The sequence below is a fragment of the Diabrotica virgifera genome, chromosome 9 (genome assembly GCF_917563875.1).
Source record: "Diabrotica virgifera virgifera chromosome 9, PGI_DIABVI_V3a".
Taxonomy (NCBI): Eukaryota; Metazoa; Arthropoda; class Insecta; order Coleoptera; family Chrysomelidae; genus Diabrotica; species Diabrotica virgifera.
Genome location: NC_065451.1, coordinates 157,476,781 through 157,502,044, shown reverse-complemented (window position 1 = coordinate 157,502,044; position 25,264 = coordinate 157,476,781). Strand labels below are relative to the sequence as shown.

The 25,264-nt window shown below is 34.5% G+C and overlaps 1 protein-coding gene across 2 annotated transcripts in view; it reads left to right on the top strand.

Annotated features, from left to right (window-relative positions):
* Positions 1-8,239: 8,239 nt before the first annotated feature.
* Positions 8,240-25,264, top strand: part of LOC126891739 (protein henna) — a 35,482-nt gene continuing 18,457 nt past the window's right edge. The window contains exon 1 of one of the 2 annotated variants that reach the window (XM_050661013.1): positions 8,240-8,536. In XM_050661013.1, the coding sequence (XP_050516970.1) occupies positions 8,447-8,536 (90 nt within the window). In that variant the 5' untranslated portion in view covers positions 8,240-8,446. Of the gene's footprint in view, positions 8,537-23,399; positions 23,563-25,264 lie in introns of those variants that run through there. The other variant, XM_050661014.1, reaches the window with a different exon arrangement.

Sequence of the window (25,264 nt, the reverse complement as noted above, 5' to 3'; positions counted from 1 at the left end):
GCTTCAATTTTAATAATTATAATTTTTTTGTAAAAACTTATACTTTTTGAGTTATTGATGAAAAATTAGTTAAAAACATGCATTTTTCTCAAGAAAAATTAAAATCTTTGATCTTTAATAACTCAAAAAGTTTTGATTTATTTTAATAACTTTATTTAACAAATTTTGCTTGAAATTTGTCCCTCTATCGAATTATGGGGTTATTTTAATAAAATAATTTTCACCCCCAGGGTAAAAGCGCAAGTTGGGACCATATCACCTTTGTTCCTTGAGATATCCTCTAACCACTCACCAATTTTCATGCAAATCGATGGGGGTTCAACGAAATCGGAGGTAATAGCTCATATCCACCTTCAGTGACTCCACTATACGTGGACATATAGAAAACAACACCAGTACCAATAGAGTAAACGTTTTAGAATTGGTTAATTTAATTGCAAAATACGATCCTGTACTTCGTGAACATCTTGTAAGTTCTAAAATGTGTAGCAAAATTTTAATCACTTATATGTCACCACAAATACAAAACGAATTTATTGCCATTTTGGGAAATATTGTTCGCCAACATATCATCAGACAAATAAAAAGGCGAAGTATTATTCATTTATATTCGACAGCACTCCAGATCTTTCTCATAAAGATCAAACAAGTCAGGTACTAAGATCCGTAGTAATTGAAAATCAGGAAGTAAAAGTAATGGAATCTTGTATAGATTTCATTGAAACTAAAGACAAAACTGCTGAAGGAATTTCAAATATGATTTTGGACACGATTCAAGCTGACGGCTTAGATATAAGCAACTGTAGAAGCCAAGGATATGATAATACTGCTGTTATGGCTGGAAAGTATTCAGGAGTTCAGCAAAGAATTCAAGAAATAAACCGTAAAGCTGAATTCGTACCTTGCTCAAATCATTCGTTAAACCTAGTTGGTTTACACGCTGCCTCAGTTGAGGTGGATTCAGTAAATTTTTTCGGCACTTAAGAACGTTGCTATTCTTTTTTTTTTCCTCATCGACACATCGTTCAGAAGTTCTGATAGCAGCTACAGGCAAAAGCTTCTTAAAAAGGGTTCAAGACACGCGGTGAAATGCAAGAGGCGATGCTGTAAATGTGACATGGTATGATTACGAAGACATTCTCGTCACTTTGGAAAAACTGACAGAGACAGGTGAAAGCTTAAACACTAGGACAGAGCTGCAGGTGCTTTGTTAGTTTCGATGCAGTCATTTTCCTTTCTTTGTGTTTTGGGCCTGTGGTAACCGGTGCTACATGAAGTGAATTATGCACAAAAATATTTACGAACAAAGGAACTCGACATAAGATTGTACGCTCAGAAAGTAAATGCTTTGCAGATAATATTGACAGAGAATTAATAAACGTGATTGTAAAGAGATAAACTTTTTGATTTAAAATCTAACCTGTATAATGCAAAATAATGATGACTGTTCTCACCGAAAAGTTTTCTATAATTAATGTATGTAATGTATAGTATATTTTAAATTAAAATACCTAAATAAGAGGGCGGCAAAATTGTCTTCCGCCCCGGGCAGCCGACACTCACGCTACGCCACTGCATCTGGCTTGCAATTTTTAGAAGCCATGGAGGTGTTACCAGGGAAATGGACCAATAAGTTTCCAATCAAAAATCTTTTAGTAATATTTTTAATATTTTTCAATATTAATAATGTTTCTATAAGGTTGAAAATTTTGCCTTTGAATCATTTCAGTTTACAACTTTTTTTGAAGATGGAGATATATTTTAAGGGCCTAGGTATATTGGTAGAGACTGCATTCAATGAATGGTTGAACAGTAGAACAGCGATGGGCGAAATTTCCAATTAGTGTAACGCGCACCGTTAACCGACCTATTCGGCCAATGGTGCGCATATGTCGTGTAACTGATTGTAGCACTCATAAATAACCTTAAAAAAAGTGGTTTATTGAACATAAATATTAAAGGAACAAGTTAATATACGGGAAAAGATAAGAAACCAAGTTACAGATATGTTAAAAAAATAGGACAGCTTTTCTATTAGTGCACCCTAATACTTATGTGCGTATTTTGGCATTGGATCCGAGCTTGACACATGTAACACCGTTGCCATATCCTCTATTTTTTTCATACTATCACATTACATAAAGTTGCATTTAAAAAATAGTTTTGAAACACTAGTTAAGTAATGTTGTTCGTGTTGTTGTTTTCACCAATTTTAAAAAAATGTGAAAACGTTGAATTATCCACGTCCGCTTGTCCGTCCGTCCGTCTGTCTGTCTGTCTGTAAACTCAACTCCTCCGTATTTACATCAGGTAGAATGACACATGAGGTGTCAAATGAAAGCTTATAACCCAAGGATGTTATTAAAGGTGAGAAATTTGACCTCGGCTGTCTGTTTATCTGTCTGTCCGACCGCGAATATAACTCCTCCGTCGCTTTACCAGGTAGAATAACAAATGAGGTGTAAAATGAAAGCTTGTAATCCAAGGATGGTACTAAAAGCGAGAAATTTGACATCTCATAATTTCTCGTTCTACCTGGTATAATGACGGAGGAGTTATATTCCCGGTCGGACGGACACACGGACAGACAGCCTAGGTCAAATTTCTCACCTTTAGTACCATCCTTGGTTTACGGACAGACAGATAGACGGAAGTGGATAATTCAATTAAGTATTTTTTATGGGAAATAAGCCACAATTTTACTAAAAAATGAATTTACTACGTTTCGAAGCCCAAATCGGGTTTCGTTTTCAAAATACAAAATACTATTAAAATAAACAAAAATGTTGTTGCTAAGTAAACAAATTCTTCTAATAATTTATTTAATCTGACTCATTTATATTGGCAATTCAGACATATATTATACATTTTAAAGTAGAAGACTTTAAAATGATATCGCCAATATTTATGAGTTGGATAAATTTTATTTAATAATTATATTTAATAATTATAATAATATTTTATAAAAATGCCACAAGGAAACAGCTTCAGAACAACATTAAGAAAATGGATAATTCAAAGTTTTCACATTTTTTAAAATTTGGTTTCAATTTAAACGTTCTTATAAAATTATTCTATTATTCTTGTAGGTATCTACATTTAACATTGATTGAAATTATGAAAGAAATAAACAAAAAAGTATGGCAACACTGTGACGCACAAACATAAGATTCAGATGTAGGTTACATAGGGTGCACTAATATACAAGCTGTCCAAAAAATATTAGCATCGTAGAAGTCACAAATATATCCTTCTGGACTATCCTCTCCTCTACCATATTTTGCTAACATCTGGTACCATCACCACATAATAGTTACACAGAAGTCATTTTCACTGACATCATCATCGCACAGTTCACTTTCTGAAATATCGTCAGAGCTGCTGTCTTCAAAAATCTTATTTTTTGTACCTTTTTTCAGTTTCGTGGTTTTATCTTTGCCCCTTTATCTATTTTGATGCTTATTTAGACGAAATTGCTTATCTTTTCGTTTTTAAATTTCCGTCTCAAATTTTTCTTGGTTAGGCGTTTCTGTTCATATCTGAGGATTTTGTTTCTTCTTCTGCAATTCTTTCTTTTTTGGGGTGGTTTCGGAAGCGGACTTAGATTTTGAGAAATGCTGCTGCCGGATGTACTATGAGCTGCAGCATCATTATTTCTTGTATTATTATACCCTGTTGGCTAATTGTGAGCAATGCGCACCATTAGACGAACTTCCCCTTCACCACATAACACAAAATTGTGACATATTCAAACAATATTTCTATCAAGAAAAAAACTTTTTGCTTATTTTCTCAAACACATAAACAATAACATACCACGCGACAATATGTAAACGATAATTGCCAATCGGTAAAGTATCTCCCGACATTCATTTGTATGGGATATATCTGGAAGTTGCTAATTGATGACGCGACAATATAGTTTTTACAAATTTAATAAATAGGAGACTAAAAACAATAATGCGCACAATTACCCGACGCGCACAATTAGCCGACTCATCCCTAGTAGTAAAAAACAGTATCTCTTTTAAATATATCCGTTAACGTTATTATATTTTCTTACAAATGATCAAAAATAGCAGTTTCTGAAAATAGTAGCGAATAATAGTGATACGCCAGTCAATGGGAGCAAGAAGAGGATATTACCTCCGAATTCTATCCTACTGCATGTATTTTAATGAAATTTTTGGCCTAGAATCTACTTATCTCCTAATTCAAAGTCTACCCTATCCCAATGTGTGCTTTTATCTTGGGGGTGGTTCCCACCCCTTCTTAGGAGTGGAATATTTTTTGGTTAAAATTACCACGAAATTCGCTAGAGAACCTAATTCTAAGCAAAAACTGTTCCATAATTTTTTTTTGAAAACTAAATACTTTTTGTGATATTCGTGGTTGAAAATTAGCCATTTTCATTGAAACATCATACCTTTTCGAACGGTTTTTTGCAAATACCTTAAAAACTACGAATCTAACAAAAAAAAAACTATATTTAACGTTTTTGTAGGGTATAAGAAAACAAAGAGACACTTGTCTTCATAAATCTGCTAGTTATAATACAAAAAGAGATATGGTAGGTGAAAATAGTTTGTTTTTGGTACATTCTCAAATTGGTGTATTCAACTTGAAATAACAGAGAAACGGTCGATTTTAGTTGTATAATGCTACCGGAGCACACTAGTTCGCTCCCGTGGTCAAAAAACCCTTTTAATTACATACCAGTTCGCTCCCATGGTTAAGCGGATTAAATATTTATCTAGTAGGTTCTAGTAGAATTATTAATATCGGCAAAATTGGTAGGAAATACTGTGATTTTTGTGGTTTATATAGAAATTATATAAACTATTATTTGTTACATATTTATATACGAGACAGTTGAATTAGATTATTTAGTATAATATTCACTTTATTTTGGTCCCTATTTTGAGAAATGTTAGTAATTGATTTAGAAATGTTATTAGAAATTTTGATTTCTTAGCCGGAGCGAATTTACCTCTGACCCTTTTCTTTAGGGGATTAAAATCTGACCGCGGGAGCGAACTAGTATATGCCCAATGCTACTAACACCTTTTGTAGTGCTTGAAAAGACCTTTAAAATGAGCTGTATTAAAGGTCCATTACATTAAAACTAAGCGAGATATGCTGCAAATAAAATTGATAATTAATGTATTTTAAGAAAAAATGAGAAGTAATTTTAACCCCCATCCACCAAAATCTAAATGCATCGTTTTCCTTCTACAATACCTTTTATTATAATAGTGTAATTTCTATCTTCAAAGAGTTGGACGGGTTTAAAGTTTTTGAAAAAAAAAGATCAAATTATAGAGCTCATTTTTAAAATTTCTTAAAAATCTTCCTTTTCTCCATGTAACTTGAAAATGATAAGAGATACAGTAATTAAAAATAAAAAGGAAATTTTTATCTGAAAAAGCCCTACATTTTTGTGTGGTATCTTTGTGGTATCTCTTATATTTCTCGAGTTACATGGAGGAAAAGAAGATTTTTAAGAAATTTTAAATATGCGCTCTACAATTTGATCTTATTTTTTTCAAAAACCATTCATTTTAATCCAGTCCAACTTTTTGAACATAGAAATAACATTATAGTAAAAAGTATTGTAAAAGGAAAACGATGTATTTAAATTCTGATGGATGAGGGGTTAAATATACTTCTCATTTCTTCTTAAAATACATTATTCATCAACTTTTTTGCAGAATATCTCGCTTAGTTTGAATGTAATCGACATTTAGTATTACTCATTTTAAACATCTTTTCAGGCACTACAAAAGTTACTAATATCATTATACACCTTAAATCGACAGTTTCTCTGTTATTTCAAGTTGAATACATCGATTTTAACTATTTAGAATGGGAAATAAGCCACAATATTATTAAAAAATGATTTTTATTAACGTTTCGACGCCCAAATCGGGTGCCGTTGTCAAAATACAAAATACTATTAATATAAACAAAAATGTTGTTGCTTAGTAAAAAAATTCTTCTAATAATTTATTTAATTTGACTCATTTATATCGGTAATTCAGATACATATGATACATTTTAAAGTAGAAGACTTTAAAATGATATTGCCAATATTTATGAGTTGCGTTCCTGGGACGACTTTACTGAAAGATAGTTCATTCGATTACATGAAATCAACCCCAACTCAAGAATATCCGTCACAAAAAAATCATAGCATGTGATCTGTCTTTAAAAAGACAACCACATGCAACGGTGACATTAAAATTCTCGCGTTAGAGATCTCATAGTAAATCACGAGGGAAAACCAGGAAAAACCTCGTGATACTATCCCGACATCGTAAGTATTTGGTCTTACATTTAATTTACTCTCAAAATTAATACCAAATTCTGACTTTACTATAATTTTGTTTAAATTATAAATAATATCAATAATACATGGGTATATAAGTAATACTAAAATATAAAATATGTACTAACTCGACTATTGACTTACTAATTGTGGTATTTTCTTTCTATTGACTTCCTCTTTCAGTATGGGTATCCACATCCTACTGCATTCCACCGAGGAATTTGCGACACAATTGGTTTCGTTTAGCATAATTAGAGCCGCTTCTTTGATTTTTCTCTTTTTACTATCTGTTTCTTTCAGGACTATACTTGAATCTCTCCACTGAACTCTATGTTCATTATCCCATGCGTGTTGACATATTTGAGATCTATCAAATTCTCTATTTTTAATATAAGATTGATGTTCACTTATTCTAACGTTTAATGGTCTTGATGTTTCACCTATATAAAACTGTTCGCATTCACAAGGTATTTTATAAATACAATTCTTTGTCCTTTCTTGTTCATTGTTAGGTTTAGTTTTAGATAGAATAGATCTCAACGTGTTGGTTGTTTTGAATGTTGTTGAAATGTTGAATTTATTTCCTATTGTTTTAAGTTTCTCGGATAGTCCTTTTATGTATGGTATTGATATTTTCCTCGTATTATTTCTTGTGAATGTTGAAATTTACTATGAGATCTCTAACGCGAGAATTTTAATGTCACCGTTGCATGTGGTTGTCTTTTTAAAGACAGATCACATGCTATGATTTTTTTGTGACGGATATTCTTGAGTTGGGGTTGATTTCATGTAATCGAATGAACTATCTTTCAGTAAAGTCGTCCCAGGAACGCAACTCATAAATATTGGCAATATCATTTTAAAGTCTTCTACTTTAAAATGTATCATATGTATCTGAATTACCGATATAAATGAGTCAAATTCAATAAATTATTAGAAGAATTTTTTTACTAAGCAACAACATTTTTGTTTATATTAATAGTATTTTGTATTTTGACAACGGCACCCGATTTGGGCGTCGAAACGTTAATAAAAATCATTTTTTAATAATACTGTCGCTTATTTCCCATTCTAAATAGTTAAAATTGTAAAAATGCCACAAGAAAATAGCTTCAGAACAACATTGAATACATCGATTTGAGCATGCAGCAAAAAAACAAACTCCTCTTACCTACCATATCTCTCTTTGTATTTTAACTAGAAGATTTATGAAGGAACGAATCTCTTTGTTTTTTTATAACCTACATAAATATTTTATATAGTTTTTTTGTTAGATGCATAGTTTTTAAGGCATTCGCAAAAATCCGTCCGAAAAGGTGTTATTTTTCAATGAAAATGGCCAATTTTCAACCACGAATGACTTAAACAGTATTGAGTTTTCAAAAAATAATTATAGAAATTTTTTCTTAAAATTAGGTACTCTAGCCTCTTCCGTGGCTATTTTAAGCAAAACATTTTTCACCCGCGAGAAGTGGTGGGAACCACCCCCAAGATAAAAGCGCACATCGACATAGGGTAGACTTTGTTTCTTGAGCTATTTCCTACTTACTGTGAATATATCAAGTAAATCGATGTAGTAGGATGGAAGTCGGAGCCAAATACCCTCATTGACTGCTCTATGATGCATAACTTTTGAAACTATGTGTACATTATGTTGCAGTTTATTATACGCATGGAAATTATTAACGTAACGTGTATGTTTATTTATGTAAATTCTAAATTTTTCATAAAAATGCTTCAAGGCAGCCAACATACAGATATAGCTTTAAACCGAAATTTTCACAGCAATTTTTGCAGTATAAATTGCAAAAAAGGACCGTACCTTATCAAAAAACAAAACAATTTGCAAAATTTACATGACGTAGTGCTTCTTTATCGAAAGCTTTTTCTGAATCGAAACAAGAACAATAACAATATTATCAAAAACTTATGATGAGAATAATATCAAAATTTCGTAAGAAAATTAAATGTTGTTTTGATTTATCTCTGTATCTGGGGAAGTAGTGAATGAAGGAAGATATAAAGAAAGAGCGGCGTTATCATTACAGTTAGTTCACAAGAGTGCTCACTGAAGAGAAGTTCTTAAGAATATTTCAAGTTTATAAGACATTTTCCAAGATGATGGGGCCAATGTCTCAACCTACTAACATTATAAAAAATAATGAGAAGAAAACTGTTGATATGCCGATGGGCAGTCCACCTGATATAGTAAGTTTATTAATTTGTAATAATTAGATACAAATAAATATTATTTATGCTTGACAGATGTTATACAAAAAAAGTTTTTATTTCTTTAATGCGAAATTCTTCTATACAGTCGTGATTGATATTTGCTATTTATTTTACACGATTTTATTAAACTATATACATTTTTATTTCACTTACTATTCGTAAACAAGAAATATATTTAGTATTAATAACATATTTTTTAACAAGTTTGTCGTTTTCAACCTTATTCAATATTTTAAAAAATTTTGTATTAAATTTATAGGTTATACTTATTTTATGTTCAGCACTGAAGATGATCTGCATTCGGATCGAAAACGTCGTGCATTTGTGCTGTAGCCCTTTTTAGGGAATTTTTAATAAATTATTTACTTAAATTTTCAAGTTTGTTGTTCCTCTTTCTTAATGTATTTCATACATTCTTGCTTCATGTAGCATTTAAACACTATCACCTGTTGCATATTTTTTCCCTTTACTTTTACATCCTTTGCATCTCAACGTATCGTTTGACATAACCACATTTTGTCTTTGTTGGTGAAACTATCATGCCAAATTTTCTAGCAGTTAAGTTAAATTGTGATTATTCATAACTTGTTCAAATCAAAGTTGTTTAAAATAAAACGTCAATTCTAGGTAATATTTAAACTTTCTCCTTTCTTCAGTTTGCATTGACTGCATTCCCCACTTGATTAGTTGACAGGTAGATGACATGTATAAGGATTTTTCTTCGGACTTTCCTCCTCGCCTTCTCTATTGAGGTTGGCGATCAATATGGCAAATTTCTCTGTATTCTGGGCTTTATTCTGACTTTACAAAACCCGTATGATAGGTTATCATTCCATTAATACAATATGAATCTGTCTCTTCAGTCTTCACTCCTCGGAGGGAGTGTAGTGGTCGTCGTGTATTACCCTCCTCCAAAGATCTGTCTCTGGTCATTTCTTTAAAACTATAGGTTTTTTGTATGTTCCTGTAATTTGCTAGATTCATCTTGTTGGGGATCTTCTTCGTGATCTTCTTCCTTCTATCTTCTTTTGGGTGGAATTCATTGGAGAGCATGTCAAGCACTTTAATTATTCCAGTAGGGTGTTCATATAGTTCAATTATTCTTCTTAAGGTGTCTTCTCCATTACTGAAGGTTGGCTATGCTACAGCAAATTGCTCTCTATCTTGAAAGATTCTTAGTATTAAATGTGTATCCACGTCTCTTACGTTCTTCAGGCAGGAGCATTTTCTTTTTCCTGGACCTCTTCTTCCTTCCACTTTCCCTTCTATTATGAGTCGTAAAAAGTTGTATCTTTCTCCTCTGTAAAAATGCCCTAGATAACTCGTTTTTCTATTTTTTACAATATTTAGGAGTTCTCTCTTAGTCCCAATTCTTCTCTGCACCTCGTTATTGGCCTCGTGCTCTGTCCAAGAGATCTTCAGCATCGTTCGAAAAACCCACATCTCAAAGGCTTTCTGGTAAATAAGAGAGATCTCATCTTTTCAAATGCAGATAAGAGAGATATTTCTGTAGTTGTCTCATTTATAGAAGCCGCCTTTTTTATGTACTGTTGTTATTGTAGATTTTGTCCAGTCGTCAGGTCATTGCTTGGAATGGCATATTTTGTTACAGACCAAGTGAAACAATTTTATTCCAGATTTTATTGTGTGGCATTTCTGCTCTTATCGTATCTGAAGCAATACGAATATAGTATGCGTTTAATCAATAACCACCACGTGTCAACAAAACGCATCAAGCATTCCTCATTTTCTTATTTGAAACAACCTTTGATGAACTCTAAAATTACAAAAATAACGCAAGATATGCAATGCAACATTTCGATAAGATGAGTGTGTTATTTTTAGTTTTGTTTGAATATGCATTATTGCAATGCAATGCAATCGAATATGCATTCTTTTTTGTTTGTTTTAGTATTTCCTAATTTTGTCATCAATGACTTTCAACAATAAAATTTTATTGTTAAGCACGAATTTGTTCTCGATGTAGTGACTACGTGACTCCTTGTTGTTAGCTATTGTTTATGTTTACAGTGATAGCATTATCAATCAATTTCCCAAGTGTTTCAACAATAATTTAGTTCATAAAAATATCGGATAAGTAGTTTAAAATCCATTACCATCTACAGCTTGCTTGTTTTCAGTTAGTAATCTCGATATTAAAAACAGGAAATATTTCTTTCTCTCTTTGTAATGCAACCTTTCTAGTTTTATAGACCAGGGAATTTATCACTAAAAACACCATAATGAATCGATCTTTAAATTCTGCACATAGAGATTTGAAACTTTTAGCATTGTGTTCAAGATGATGTCAAGAAAAAAGTCTATTTCCTACCTATAGGAAAATGGGTTGAAATGCATAGTTGCATTTTAAAATGCATAAAATGCATCCCAAACAGCATAAACATGTCAACATAAGCATATTAAGAACCAGGTATTGTTATTCGGGAGTTTTTGGGGTCACCCACCAGAGCAGCTGGTGCCCAAGTATCACTGCTAAGGCACGTCATCTGGAGATTCGAAGATTATTCGCACTAAATTGATGCAAATAGAATACTTTGAGGTTTTTGGAGTCGCTGAACACGAATATGCCGTCAGAACCGACCCCCGTAGCACCTGATGCCCAGTGTCACTCTAAAGCACGTCATCTTCTGGGGTTTCGGGGGTCCTCGGCATTAAATAGTTGCAAACAGATTACATAAGGGTTTTTGGGGATACTGAACACGAATATGACATCATAACTGACTCCCACAACACCTGCTGCCAATGGTCACTGCTAAGGAACATGCTCTTCTAGAGTTTCGAAGGTTTACGACATGCAAATAGATTACAAGGCTGGTTTTGGGGTAGCTGAATGTGAATACGCCATCAGAACTGACCCCCCGAACCACCTAGTGTCCAAGGTTAATGCTAAGGCTTGTTATCTTCTGAAGTTTTTTAGGGCATTTGGGGAGCCAGGTGCACCGGTTCTCTTTTATTGACATCATCCTGAACATAATGCAAGAAGTTGTAAGTTTCTAGGTGTATTAAAAAATCGATTTATTTTGTGCTGAATGCCCTGGTCTATTATGACTGTTTGGTTCAACGATAGTTTCTTAGGTTAGGATAATTTTGTCGTTCAAGGATATCCACTTCGATTGTTGCTTGGTGGATATAAAAGAATGTTTTATAATTACATATTATACAAACGATTATTTAAAAAAATCATAATGATTTGTACCTTCACTAATCAGCTTTTATGTATAAAATCCAATTCCAAAGGAAAAAAGTATTTCCTGTAGCTGCTGTATGACACAAATCACAAAAAATAATTAAAATCCCTCATAAAAGGTATAGCACTGCAACACCTAATGGGCCGAGTAACGACAGCCTGTATAGAATTTGGAATAGAATTGAATACAAAGAAGATCAAAACGATGGTCATCAGCAAGTAGCAAAACAGAAAGGGTGAAGGTCAATGTCGACGAAACAGATCTGAAAAGAGTAACAAGAATAACGTACCTTGGAAGTAATCTTGATGAAACTTGGAACCACTTACTAGAGATAAAAACACGTCGGGAAAAGGCACGTACAGTGTTTTATAAAGTGCAGAATTTCTATGCAACCGCCAGCTGGATATCTTATCGAGAACTAGAATACTTAAGTGCTATGTTTTCTCCATGTTGCTCTATGGTATTCAAGCCTGGCCAATGACAGAAGCAACTTCTTCTTCTTCATGTACCATGTCCTTTCAGAATGTTGGTTACCATCATATCTATCTTAATCTTATTCACTACCACCCTAAATAGCATGCTTGTATCAACACCATACCAATCTCGCAAGTTCTTCAACCATGAAGTTCTTCTTCGTCCTGGACTGCGTTTGACTGCTATTTTTCCTTGCATGATATTTTGTAGCAACCTATATTTGGGACCTGTCATTACATGTCCGAAATACTCCAGCTTTCTCTGCATGATGATTTTTATGATCTCAGTAGTCTTGCTGAGATGTTCTAGTATTGTGGAGTTTCGAATCTTCTCCACCCAGGAAACTTTTAAAATTCTTCTATAGCACCACATTTGGAAAGCCTCAAGACGATTTAGATCGATTTTATTCACAGTCCAGGACCCGACACCATAAATTAAGACCGAGAACACGTAGCAGAGAAGTAGGCGGATCCTCAATGCCAATTTTAGGTCTCTTTTACATAACACCTTGGACATCCTTCTAAAAGCGGCTCTAGCCTGCTCTACCCTAGATCTAATTTCGCCGTGACTTTCTGCGTTACAATTTAATCGCTGTCCAAGGTAAACGATTTTATCAACTTGCTCAAGTTTGGTATTATTTACATATAAAGACGGTTTCATATGCTGTTGTTTACTTATTACGAGTATTTTGGTTTTCCGTATGTTCAGATCCAGACTTGTCTCCCTACAACTCTCAACGACACTATCAAGTAGTATTTGCAGATCTTCTTGACTAGAAGCTAGGAGTACTGTATCATCCGCATATCGCAAATTATTGATCACTTCACCGTTCACAAGTATCCTTTCTTGTTTTTCAGAAAGTGCTTTTTTGAAAATTCTTTTGGAGTAAACATTGAAAAGCAGGGGTGACAAGAGGCATCCCTGCCTGCCGTACTCCTCTTTTAATATTAAGAGTCTGTGATTCCATACCATCTACTAAAACTGATGTTGTTTGATTCCGATATAAATTTGCAAGTATTCGAATATCTCTGCCGTCCAAGCCAATGTCTTTTAGATCTTCGATCAATATAGAGTGCTTAACACGGTCAAATGCCTTTTGGAAGTCAATAAAACAACAGTATATGTCTACAGATATATCTCGACATTTTTGAGCAAGTACGTTCATTCCAAACAGTGCCTCTCTCGTTCCAAACCCGTTACGGAAACCAAACTGTGTGTCATCCAGGTATTCCTCACATTTATTGTAGATACGACCATATATTACCTTCAGAAAAATTTTCAATAAGTGGTTTAACAAACTGATGATTCCATAATCAGCACAGGTTTTTGCTGTTGTCTTCTTAGGTAGAGCTATAAACAGTGAATTAGACCAACCATTAGGTAGTTGTCCGCTGGTATAAATGGTATTGAAAAACGAAGTTATAGCCTCTAAAATATTGCTATCATTTATAAGCTTGTATATTTCAGTTGGAATTTCATCAGGACCAGTCGCTCTGCCATCTTTTGATGATTGTATGTCTTTTATAACCTCAGAGCGTGTTATTAGGGCTCCGTCGCAGTTAGTAATATTGGGAGGTGAACTACTTCTATCGTCTTCGAATAGGTTCGTGACGTAATTTTCACATTCTTTAAGTTTGTCCTCTACTTCAAATATTACTTTACCATGTTCATCCTGTAGAAATGCAGTTTGTTTCTTATTGAAGATACCAGCCACATCTTTAACTTTTTTATACATGTTAAACGTGTCGTATCTGTTTTCAAGTTCTTCAATGTCATGACACTGTTTGGCTAGATGTTGACTCTTTGTTTCTCGTATTTTACGGCGAATTTCTTTTTGTATGCTGTTATAAAGTGTTTCGTTGTTTTTCGCTAGTTGCCGTTGTTCCATCAAATCCAATATGTCATCTGTCATCCAAGCCTGCTTTTTTAGCTTTGACCTGCCTTGTAAATTTCTCACACAGATTTCTTTTACTGTTGTTACGATTTTATTTGAGCCCTCATCGACATTTTCACCAATATTTTCCCAAATTAAATTTTTGTTTAGTTGTCTTTGAACTGATTCCTTAACTTTCTCTTCTTGTAATTGGGCTGTATCAATATTTTTGACAGAAGCAACACAAAAAAGAATCCAAGCATTCGAACTCTGATGTTACCGTAAAATACTCAGAATATCCTACATGAGCCATACATAGGCGAAATATAGCTTATGCTTATAATAATAGAACGGAAAGAATAATATTTTGGTCACATCGTAAAAAATCAAAAGTTGAATTGCTCTAACTTATATTCGAAGGCAAAATCAATACCAAAAGGTACCAGGACGTGCATTGTCTTCCCGGCCTTCTTTTCCCTTTCACTTTCCCTTGTATAACCAATCGCATCACTCATATTTTTTACATACCTATATTAGTATGTGACCGAAGTAGCTCATTTTTCTTTCCTTCATAGTGTTGAGATTTCTTTTGCTTTTTTCATCTCTCTTAATGTTTCTGTGTTTGTTACGTGTTGATTCCATGATATTTTCCAAATTCTTCGATAACACCACATTTCAAAGCTGGCAAGTCTTTTTAGTTTTGTCAATAATTGTCCAGGCTTCAACTCCATATAAAAGAAGAGAGAATACGTATCATCTTAATAGTCTAGTTCTAATTTCTATTCCCAGTTTTCCATTGCATAACGTTGTTTTCATCTTATTGAAAAGCTTTGATTATAATAAAACAATTAGTTTAAGCAGCTGTGATATTAGTCTAATAGATATTTTTAATAAGCTACAAAAATTAAATCTAAAACTTAGTAGCGGCCCTGATGAAATTACACCTTATTTTGTACATACCTAAATGTCGTTTTGCTCTGTCTCCTGTATTACTAAAGATTTTTCGTTTATCATTAACTACTGGCACTTTCTCAGAAGAGTGGAAGAAAAGTTATATTTCTCCTATTTTTAAGAATGGTAGTAAAACATGTATAGAAAATTACAGACCCATTTCCAAAATTTCAATTATTGCTTCAAAAATATTTTTTCCAATTAAAAGTTTAATTATTCCTGAACAACATGGCTTTATGCCGGGTAGGTCTACAACCACAAATCTAGTGATCCTAGAAGAATTCATTTTGGATGCCTTTGGGAAGGGGGCTCAGGTCGATGTGATCTATACCGACTTCTCAAAGGCATTCGATCGGGTTAACATCAGGATTCTTATAAAAAAACTAGAAGCACTAGGAATTCATGGATCCCTACTTGAGTGGTTGGAGAGCTACCTGACAGACAGGCTTCAGGTTGTCAAAGTCAAGAACTGTCTTTCTGAAGAGATTTTGGCTAGGTCTGGCGTCCCACAGGGTGGTCATTTATCGACTATTCTTTTTATTTGTTTTAGAACTCTTTGAAAATTGTGTTATTTTGTTGTATGCTGATGATTTGGAATTTTTTTGAAATAGTAAGGATGTTAGAGACTGTAAAAATGCAAAAAGATGTAAACAATTTCTCACAATGGTGTACAAAGCCCTTTCACTTAATACCTTTCACTTAATATTGATAAATAAAAAATAACACGCTTTTTTAGAAACTCACAACCTATCTATTTTAATTACTCTATAAATAATATATTTCTGGAACCAACAAACACTTTCAAAGATTTAGGTGTATTTTTTGATCCCACTGTATAATTCAAAATTCACTATAATATTATTTGTATTAAAGTTTTTAAATTACTTGGATTTTTGAAAAGAACCTTGTCAGAATTCAATAATGTGGATTGTTTTAAAAGTGTGTATTGTTCTATGGTTAGATCAGTCCTGGAATATTCCAGCACTATTTGGTCTCCTTTATATACGGTGTCCCAAAAGTAGTGGAACAGTCGAATATTTCGCGAACTAAACATCGGATCGAAAAACTGAAAAATACGTGTTCAATCATTTTCAAAAATCTATCCAATGACACTAAACACCAACCCCCACTACACCACCTAGAGGTGGGGTTAGGGGTAACTTTAAAATCTCAAATGGAAACCCCTAGTTTTTCTTGCAGATTTGGATTCGTTAGTTAAAAGTAAATAACTTTTATTCAAGACATTTTTTCGAACTGTGGATAGATGGCGCTATAATTGGGAAAAACGATTTATCCTGATACCATAGGTAAATTATAGAAACGGTCTAATATCTCGAGAAATACACTTCCAAATGAGAAATAAAAAAACAGGTTTTTAATATTTTTTGAAAACCTATCGATAAACACCAAAAATGACCCTTAAACACACCCTCTGGAGAAGGGGTGGGGGGTAAATTTGAAATCTTAAATACAACCCCCACTTTTTATTGCAGATTCGAATTCGTCATGAAAAATTAAGCAACATTTATTCGAACCATTTTTTAAAATTGCTGATAGATGGCGCTAATAAATCGTATTTTTCCAATTAAAGCGCCATCTATCAACAATTCTAAAAAATATTTCGAATAAATGTTGCTTAATTTTTCATGACGAATCCGAATCTGTAATAAAAAGTGGGGGTTGCTATTTAAGATTTTAAAGTTACCCCCCACCCCACCTACAGGGGGTGGGTTGGAGGGTCATGTTAAGTGTTATTCGATAGGTTTTCGAAAAGTATTAAAAACCTTTATTTTGGTTTCTCATTTGGAAGTGTATTTCTCGAGATATTAGACCGTTTCTATAATTTACCTATGGTATCAGGATAAATCGTTTTTCTCAATTATAGCGCCATCTATCCACAGTTCGAAAAAATGTCTTGAATAAAAGTTGCTTACTTTCACGTAACGAATCCAAATCTGCAAGAAAAACTAGGGGTTTCCATTTGAGATTTTAAAGTTACCCTCCACCCCACCTCCAGGGGGTGTAGTGGGGGTTGGTGTTTGGTGTCATTGGATAGATTTTTAAAAATGATTGAACACGTATTTTTCAGTTTTTCGATCCGATGTTTAGTTCGCGAAATATTCGACCGTTCCACTACTTTTGGGACACCCTGTATAAACGTCATATTGAAAGCATTGAGAAAGTTCAGAAAAAATTTCTACGCTTTGTAGGCTATAAATTAGGGATTTCTTCAGAAGATATAGTGTATTGTGACATTTTAAAATTGCTTAATATAACAATATTAAGGCGGAGATACATATGCGCTCTGCTCGGTGTGCGAGCCGCTCGCGCGCAGCGTATTCATCAGATTAGTACGTGTTTTCAAGTGACGCACAAACGGCACGCACACGGCGCACCACGATCTAAATTCTGTCGGTTTTTCAACAAACGCTTTGATGGTTCGCAATACGTATTTGGACGGGTTTGCGAGTGGTTTGTTGGTTTTGGCGCGCATGAGTTGAATATTTGTTAGTAATGGAATGGTCGGAACTGTCGGAAGGAAATTGATGTTTACCGTGGAAAATCATTATTGTGGGATCCTCAATAAAGAACCATTTAATTTAAAGAAACAACTTAAATCCGATCTGAACGGAAATAGAAGCTGAAATAAAAAAATGTACATGCGGACCATTTTAAAAAATGTTAGTTCATTGTTGTACTAAAAATAACATGTATTAAAAATAAGATTTATTATTTTATTTGGGCATAAGCCACAATTCGAGTTTGAAATCAAGTTTACTTGACCTTTCGACTTTCACTTCGGAAATAGTTATCAATATCAAAAAATCATTCATAAGCAGATATATATTATGTGTCACCGGAAAGCGAAATAGGTAACGCACGACTTGGAGAACCTATAGTTTTCTAACTTCGTGTCTGGTGAAGCAACGCAGTTGAAACAAGCGGATATATTATAATTGTGCCACCGGAAAGCGAGGCACAACTTGGAAGACCCAATAGTTTTCTAACTTCGCTTCTGGTGAAGCAACGGAGTTGGAACAAGCAGATATATTATAATTGGGTCACCGGAAAACGAAAGAGGTAACGCACAACTTGGAAGACCCAATAGTTTTCTAACTTCGCTTCTGGTGAAGCAACGGAGTTGGAACAAGCAGATACAGTCGAACCCGCTTATTAGAATACCGGTTATAGGAATATCGCGGTTTAAGGAATAGAAATTTGAGGTCCTGAAACGTTTGTACTAGCCAAAAATGATCGGTTATTAGAATATCTCGGTTATAGGAATGCTTTTGCTTATCACGAAGGCTATTCCAATAAGCGGGTTTGACTGTATATTATAATTGGGTCACCGGAAAGCCAAAAAGGTAACGCACAACTTGGAAGACCCAATAGTTTTCTAACTTCGCTTCTGGTGAAGCAACGTAGTTGGAACAAGCATATATATTATAATTGGGTCACCGGAAAACGAAAAAGGTAACGCACAACTTGGAAGAGCCTATAGTTTCCTAACTTCGCTTCTGGTGAAGCAACGGAGTTGGAACAAGTAGATATGTTATAATTGTGTCGTCGGAAAGCGAAAAAGGTAACGCACAACTTGGAAGACCCAATAGTTTTCTAACTTCGCTTCTGGTGAAGCAACGGAGTTGGAACAAGCAGATATATTATAATTGGGTCACCGGAAAACGAAAGAGGTAACGCACAACTTGGAAGACCCAATAGTTTTCTAACTTCGCTTCTGGTGAAGCAACGGAGTTGGAACAAGCAGATACAGTCGAACCCGCTTATTAGAATACCGGTTATAGGAATATCGCGGTTTAAGGAATAGAAATTTGAGGTCCTGAAACGTTTGTACTAGCCAAAAATGATCGGTTATTAGAATATCTCGGTTATAGGAATGCTTTTGCTTATCACGAAGGCTATTCCAATAAGCGGGTTTGACTGTATATTATAATTGGGTCACCGGAAAGCCAAAAAGGTAACGCACAACTTGGAAGACCCAATAGTTTTCTAACTTCGCTTCTGGTGAAGCAACGTAGTTGGAACAAGCATATATATTATAATTGGGTCACCGGAAAACGAAAAAGGTAACGCACAACTTGGAAGAGCCTATAGTTTCCTAACTTCGCTTCTGGTGAAGCAACGGAGTTGGAACAAGTAGATATGTTATAATTGTGTCGTCGGAAAGCGAAAAAGGTAACGCACATCTTGGAAGAGCCTATAGTTTCCTAACTTCGCTTCTGGTGAAGCAACGGAGTTGGAACAAGTAGATATGTTATAATTGTGTCGTCGGAAAGCGAAAAAGGTAACGCACATCTTGGAAGAGCTTATAGTTTCCTAACTTCGCTTCTGGTGAAGCAACGGAGTTGGAACAAGCAGATATATTATAATTGGGTCACCGGAAAGCCAAAAAGGTAACGCACAACTTGGAAGACCCAATAGTTTTCTAACTTCGCTTCTGGTGAAGCAACGGAGTTGGAACAAGCAGATATATTATAATTATGTCATCGGAAAACGAAAAAGGTAACGCACAACTTGGAAGAGCCTATAGTTTCCTAACTTCGCTTCTGGTGAAGCAACGGAGTTGGAACAAGTAGATATGTTATAATTGTGTCGTCGGAAAGCGAAAAAGGTAACGCACATCTTGGAAGAGCTTATAGTTTCCTAACTTCGCTTCTGGTGAAGCAACTGAGTTGGAACAAGCAGATATATTATAATTGGGTCACCGGAAAACGAAAAAGGTAAGGCACAACTTGGAAGAGCCTATAGTTTCCTAACTTCGCTTCTGGTGAAGCAACGGAGTTGGAACAAGTAGATATGTTATAATTGTGTCGTCGGAAAGCGAAAAAGGTAACGCACATCTTGGAAGAGCCTATAGTTTCCTAACTTCGCTTCTGGTGAAGCAACGGAGTTGGAACAAGTAGATATGTTATAATTGTGTCGTCGGAAAGCGAAAAAGGTAACGCACATCTTGGAAGAGCTTATAGTTTCCTAACTTCGCTTCTGGTGAAGCAACGGAGTTGGAACAAGCAGATATATTATAATTGGGTCACCGGAAAGCCAAAAAGGTAACGCACAACTTGGAAGACCCAATAGTTTTCTAACTTCGCTTCTGGTGAAGCAACGGAGTTGGAACAAGCAGATATATTATAATTATGTCACCGGAAAACGAAAAAGGTAACGCACAACTTGGAAGAGCCTATAGTTTCCTAACTTCGCTTCTGGTGAAGCAACGGAGTTGGAACAAGTAGATATGTTATAATTGTGTCGTCGGAAAGCGAAAAAGGTAACGCACATCTTGGAAGAGCTTATAGTTTCCTAACTTCGCTTCTGGTGAAGCAACTGAGTTGGAACAAGCAGATATATTATAATTGGGTCACCGGAAAGCCAAAAAGCTAACGCACAACTTGGAAGACCCAATAGTTTTCTAACTTCGCTTCTGGTGAAGCAACGGAGTTGGAACAAGCAGATATATTATAATTGGGTCACCGGAAAGCCAAAAAGGTAACGCACAACTTGGAAGACCCAATAGTTTTCTAACTTCGCTTCTGGTGAAGCAACGTAGTTGGAACAAGCATATATATTATAATTGGGTCACCGGAAAACGAAAAAGGTAACGCACAACTTGGAAGAGCCTATAGTTTCCTAACTTCGCTTCTGGTGAAGCAACGGAGTTGGAACAAGTAGATATGTTATAATTGTGTCGTCGGAAAACGAAAAAGGTAACGCACATCTTGGAAGAGCCTATAGTTTCCTAACTTCGCTTCTGGTGAAGCAACTGAGTTGGAACAAGCAGATATATTATAATTGGGTCACCGGAAAGCGAAAAAGTTAACACAGGGCTTGGAAGAACCTATAGTTCTCTAATTTCGTTTCTAGTGAAGCTACGCAGTTGAAACAAGCAGATACATTACAATTGTGTCACCGGAAAACGAAAAAGGTATCGCATGACTTGGAAGTACCTATAGTTCTCTAATTTTGTTTCTGGTTGTAGGAACAAGCAGATATATTATGGTAGGGGAGCAAAGTATGCCAAATGTGCAGTCACTCGAGCGCTTTGGCGACCTATTGGGTTGTGATTATTAGGTCCTAAAACCAAAAAAGTTAAGTAAAATTTTCCATTTTAGTGGGGACTTCCCATTTTTTAATTTAATTTTCCATTTCCAACAACTTTTTTTCCGATTATAGCGCCATCTATCCATAATTCAAAAAAATGTTTCGAATAAAAGTTGTTTATTTTTATACAAACAATCCAAATCTGCAATAAGAAACGGGGTCTACCATTTAAGATTTTAAAATAACCCCCCACCTCACCTCCGTGGCGGGTCGTGTTTGGAACCATTCGATAGATTTTTCAAAAACATTGATAAAGTGTATTTTGCAGTTTTTCGATATGATGTTTATTTTGCGAAAGATCGCGGGATTTGTATTTAAAATTTTAAATTTACCCCCCACCCCTCTCCGTGGGGGGTCAAGTTTGGTATTTTTCGATAGATTTTTGAAAAATATTGAACACGTAGTTTTTAGTTTTTCAATCTGACGTTCATTTCGCGAAATATTCGCTTTTTTTTGTGAAACTTTTTGACTCACCCATTTCCGTACGCCCCGCTCAAATCGTCATATTTTTGAAATATAGACTCCTTTGCATGTACTTAACTTACCTTATCTTAATCTGACAATTTCGAATATTTTAAAGATAGATTTTTTTTCGGGCCCCCCGAACGAACTCCCCTGTGTTAAGAGCCAATATATGGTGGAGGTACATCTGCAGGGTACCACGTTTCTCCCCATATGATAATTTGACGCGCTCGAGTAACTGCAAAAATCCCCGCTTGGGCTCCCCTACCATTATATTTGTGTTGCCAGGAAGCGAAAAAGGTAGTTCCCGAAATGTTCCCAAACTGTGGCTTATTCCACATAAAATAGTAAATTGCATAAGATGACACAAGAAAATAGTTTCAGAACAATACCAAAATAAGATGTAGTAGAAGTACAGGACAGAGACATGATTATCTACAATTACTAAACGTTCGTCAGTTTCCTCTGGATCGTCAAAATGAAAAATTTTAACGAACAATAACCGCGCCACGAACGCGCGGCGCACACACGGCGCGGAGTTCGCGGCGCGGATATGTATTTCCGCCTTTAGAAAATCGTCGTTTAATGCTAGATTTGGTTTTTCTTTTCAAGACTGTAAACGGAATGATATATTCGCCTAAAATTTGGCAGAGAATAGGTCTTAGGGTTCCTCAAAGGTGCACAAGATCTAAGAACGTTTTTCACTTAGAATTCCAACAAACTATTGTCTAAATAGACCTACAAGACGAATGTGTCAATCTGGAAATGATTTAGATGTAGACTTTTTTTCTAGCTCTCTGAATAGTTTTCAGAAAAAAGCTGAAAAAATCATTTTAAAATACAATGTATGCTGTCACTGTAAACTGTCATTTAGGTATTTATTCTATTCATTTGTCTTGTGTAAATTGTATGTAATTATTATTGAGTTCTAAAACGGTTAATATGATATGAATTATTTATTGATTGTAATTATTGTAATTGGTATAACCGTAAATAAACTATTTATTTATTTATTTAAAACGCTTTTGGTCATCTCTATGCGTCATGTTATGTTAAGGCTGCGGTCCCATTATTCAATTAGCTCACACCCCAAAAAAATTGTATTTGGGTACTTTCTCTAAAACTTTGCCTTTAACGTAGATTGTTTCGTCTTCAATCTTGTTCTTACTGACAATCACTAATCATTAGTTTTTTTTTTGTATTCAGAGCCATTTCATACCTCTCTCAGTACTGTGTAGTGCGATCAACCAAAATTTGCAGCTCTTTTCTGATGTCCACAAGGAGTATTGTAGTATCGTCTGCATATCTGAGATTATTTACTAGTATTTTATTTATTGATATGACTTCATTGACGTCTTTTAGTGCCTCTTTAAACACTTTTTCTAGATCTATATTAGCAACAATTAAATAACATTTTCATTAACGTGACTAGATTCTTATAATTGCTACTGCCATTAAAAACTTCATAATTTCATTCTTTCCTATTATTAGATATCAACATTTTATAATGCTAGTTTAATTACGACTATATCAGGGAGACCACTAATAATCTAGTTTCACAGTAAACTGAGAAATTCTGATATATACACACGCTATCTTCAGTGATTACCGATATTCAGAAAAGTAAAGGGTTTTCCGTACCACAACAAAACGGTTACCATCTTTGGACTGATGCAATTTTCAAAGAATGTTACTTTAGATTTTTATGCCAGTTGGTAATTTGTAAAACCGATTAAAAAAACAATAACGTAAGTAGCCAATTTCACGAATAATTGCAGATTGAGGTATATAAGGATATTAAATTATGTATTCAAACATAAAAGATATAACTGTGATACATAGTGTTAACGGAAAACTTGGTATTCAATATGAAGCACATTACTAGTATCGATGGGATTGAAGTTGATACTAATATAGATGTAAGTCAATTTATTTATTTCAAAAAACTGTACTCTTTTGACAATAGCTACTTAAGCTTATAATAGCTACTTTAAATGACTTAAGTATATAATTTTAGTTAGTTTTATTTAAATTATCAACTTTCACCTTATGTTTATCGTATTTTTTAAAGAACGACTACTTACGATTTTGTCTATTTGGAGACTTATTTTCAATAAGTTCAACTTCTTTTTTTTATTAACGTCAGTCGTATCAACTATATACTAATGGTCATTAGCGACATTTAGGTATTTAGTTAATTACCAATATTTTGTAAATTAATATTACAATTTTCGTCTAATAATGTCTTTAGATCGTCGGAAAAATTATTGTTGGATTTTCTTGTTTGTTTAAGTGTTTTACATTTAAACTTGTCTTACATTTATCGCATATCGGAATATTCTGTCTGTCAAATAAATTAATATGCATGAGTTATTTGTGTATGCCCTAAACGTAGGCGATCAATTCTAACCTGGTTGACCTTACTTGTGTTTAGCTTCCTCGACGTTTTTGTAGATGGTTTAACTTCTTATAGATTGGTAGTTATCCCATTCACTTTACCACTTAATACTGACTTTTGGATTTAAATACTGTTCTAATGTCACTAGCAACCACCTCACTCACTATTGTTGAATCTTTGTTGTTTGCTGCATCTCTAGCACAGGAAGCTGCTTCTTCGTTTCCTGGAATATCCAAAGTATTACGATCTCGGTGTTTTTTTGGTTGAAAATATCTAATTCAGTTTTGGATACATCTAATTGGATATTTCGGATACATCGGCTGAATTTTCAGAATGGAGTTTAAAGAGTCAGTGATAACTACTTCTTCTTAAATGCCATTTCCGCGGCGGAGGTCGGCAATCATCATAGCTATTCGTATTTTAGAGACGGCTGCTCCGAAAAGTTTATTTGGTGTACATCCGTACTACTCTCTCAGGTTGCGCAGCCACGATATTCTGCGTCTCCCTATGCTTCTCTTTCCTTGAATCTTTCCCTGCATAATCAATTGGAGCAAGCTGTATCTCTCTCCACGTGTAATATGTCCAAGATATTCCAATTTTCTTGTTTTGATGGAATTTAGGATTTCCATTTCTTTATTCATCTTTCTCATAACCTCTTTGTTTGTGACGTGTCCTGTCCACGATATTTTCAGAATTCTTCTGTACACCCACAGCTCAAATGATTCTAGTTTTTTCATTGATGCAGCATTCAAGGTCCAAGCTTCCATTCCATAAAAAAAAGTCGAGAAAACGTAGCACCTAGCCAACCTAACTCTTAGCTCCATCTTCAAATCTCTCGTGCAGAGCACGTTTCTCATTTTGTTAATTTCTTTTTCTATTCTGATTTTGATTTACTGCAAGTAGGTAATCTACTGTGGAGTTGATCATTGTTCTAAGGTATGCATATTGGTCGACTCGTTCGATATTTGAGAGATCTCTCGTTTATGAAGAGATCTTCGTTATTTCTTTGAGTTTTCGATATTCTGATAAACTTTGTCTTCTTGACATTCATTGTTAGCCCGTATTCTTGTCCAAACGATAACTACTGTCTTCTATAGTGGTTGTTCTTTATAATTATCAGTGCTTGCAGGATGGCATAAATCTCAGCCGTGTGAACAGTATTGAATGATGATAATTTAAATTTATGATATTGATCAGAATCTATAACAGCAGTTCCTAAGCTG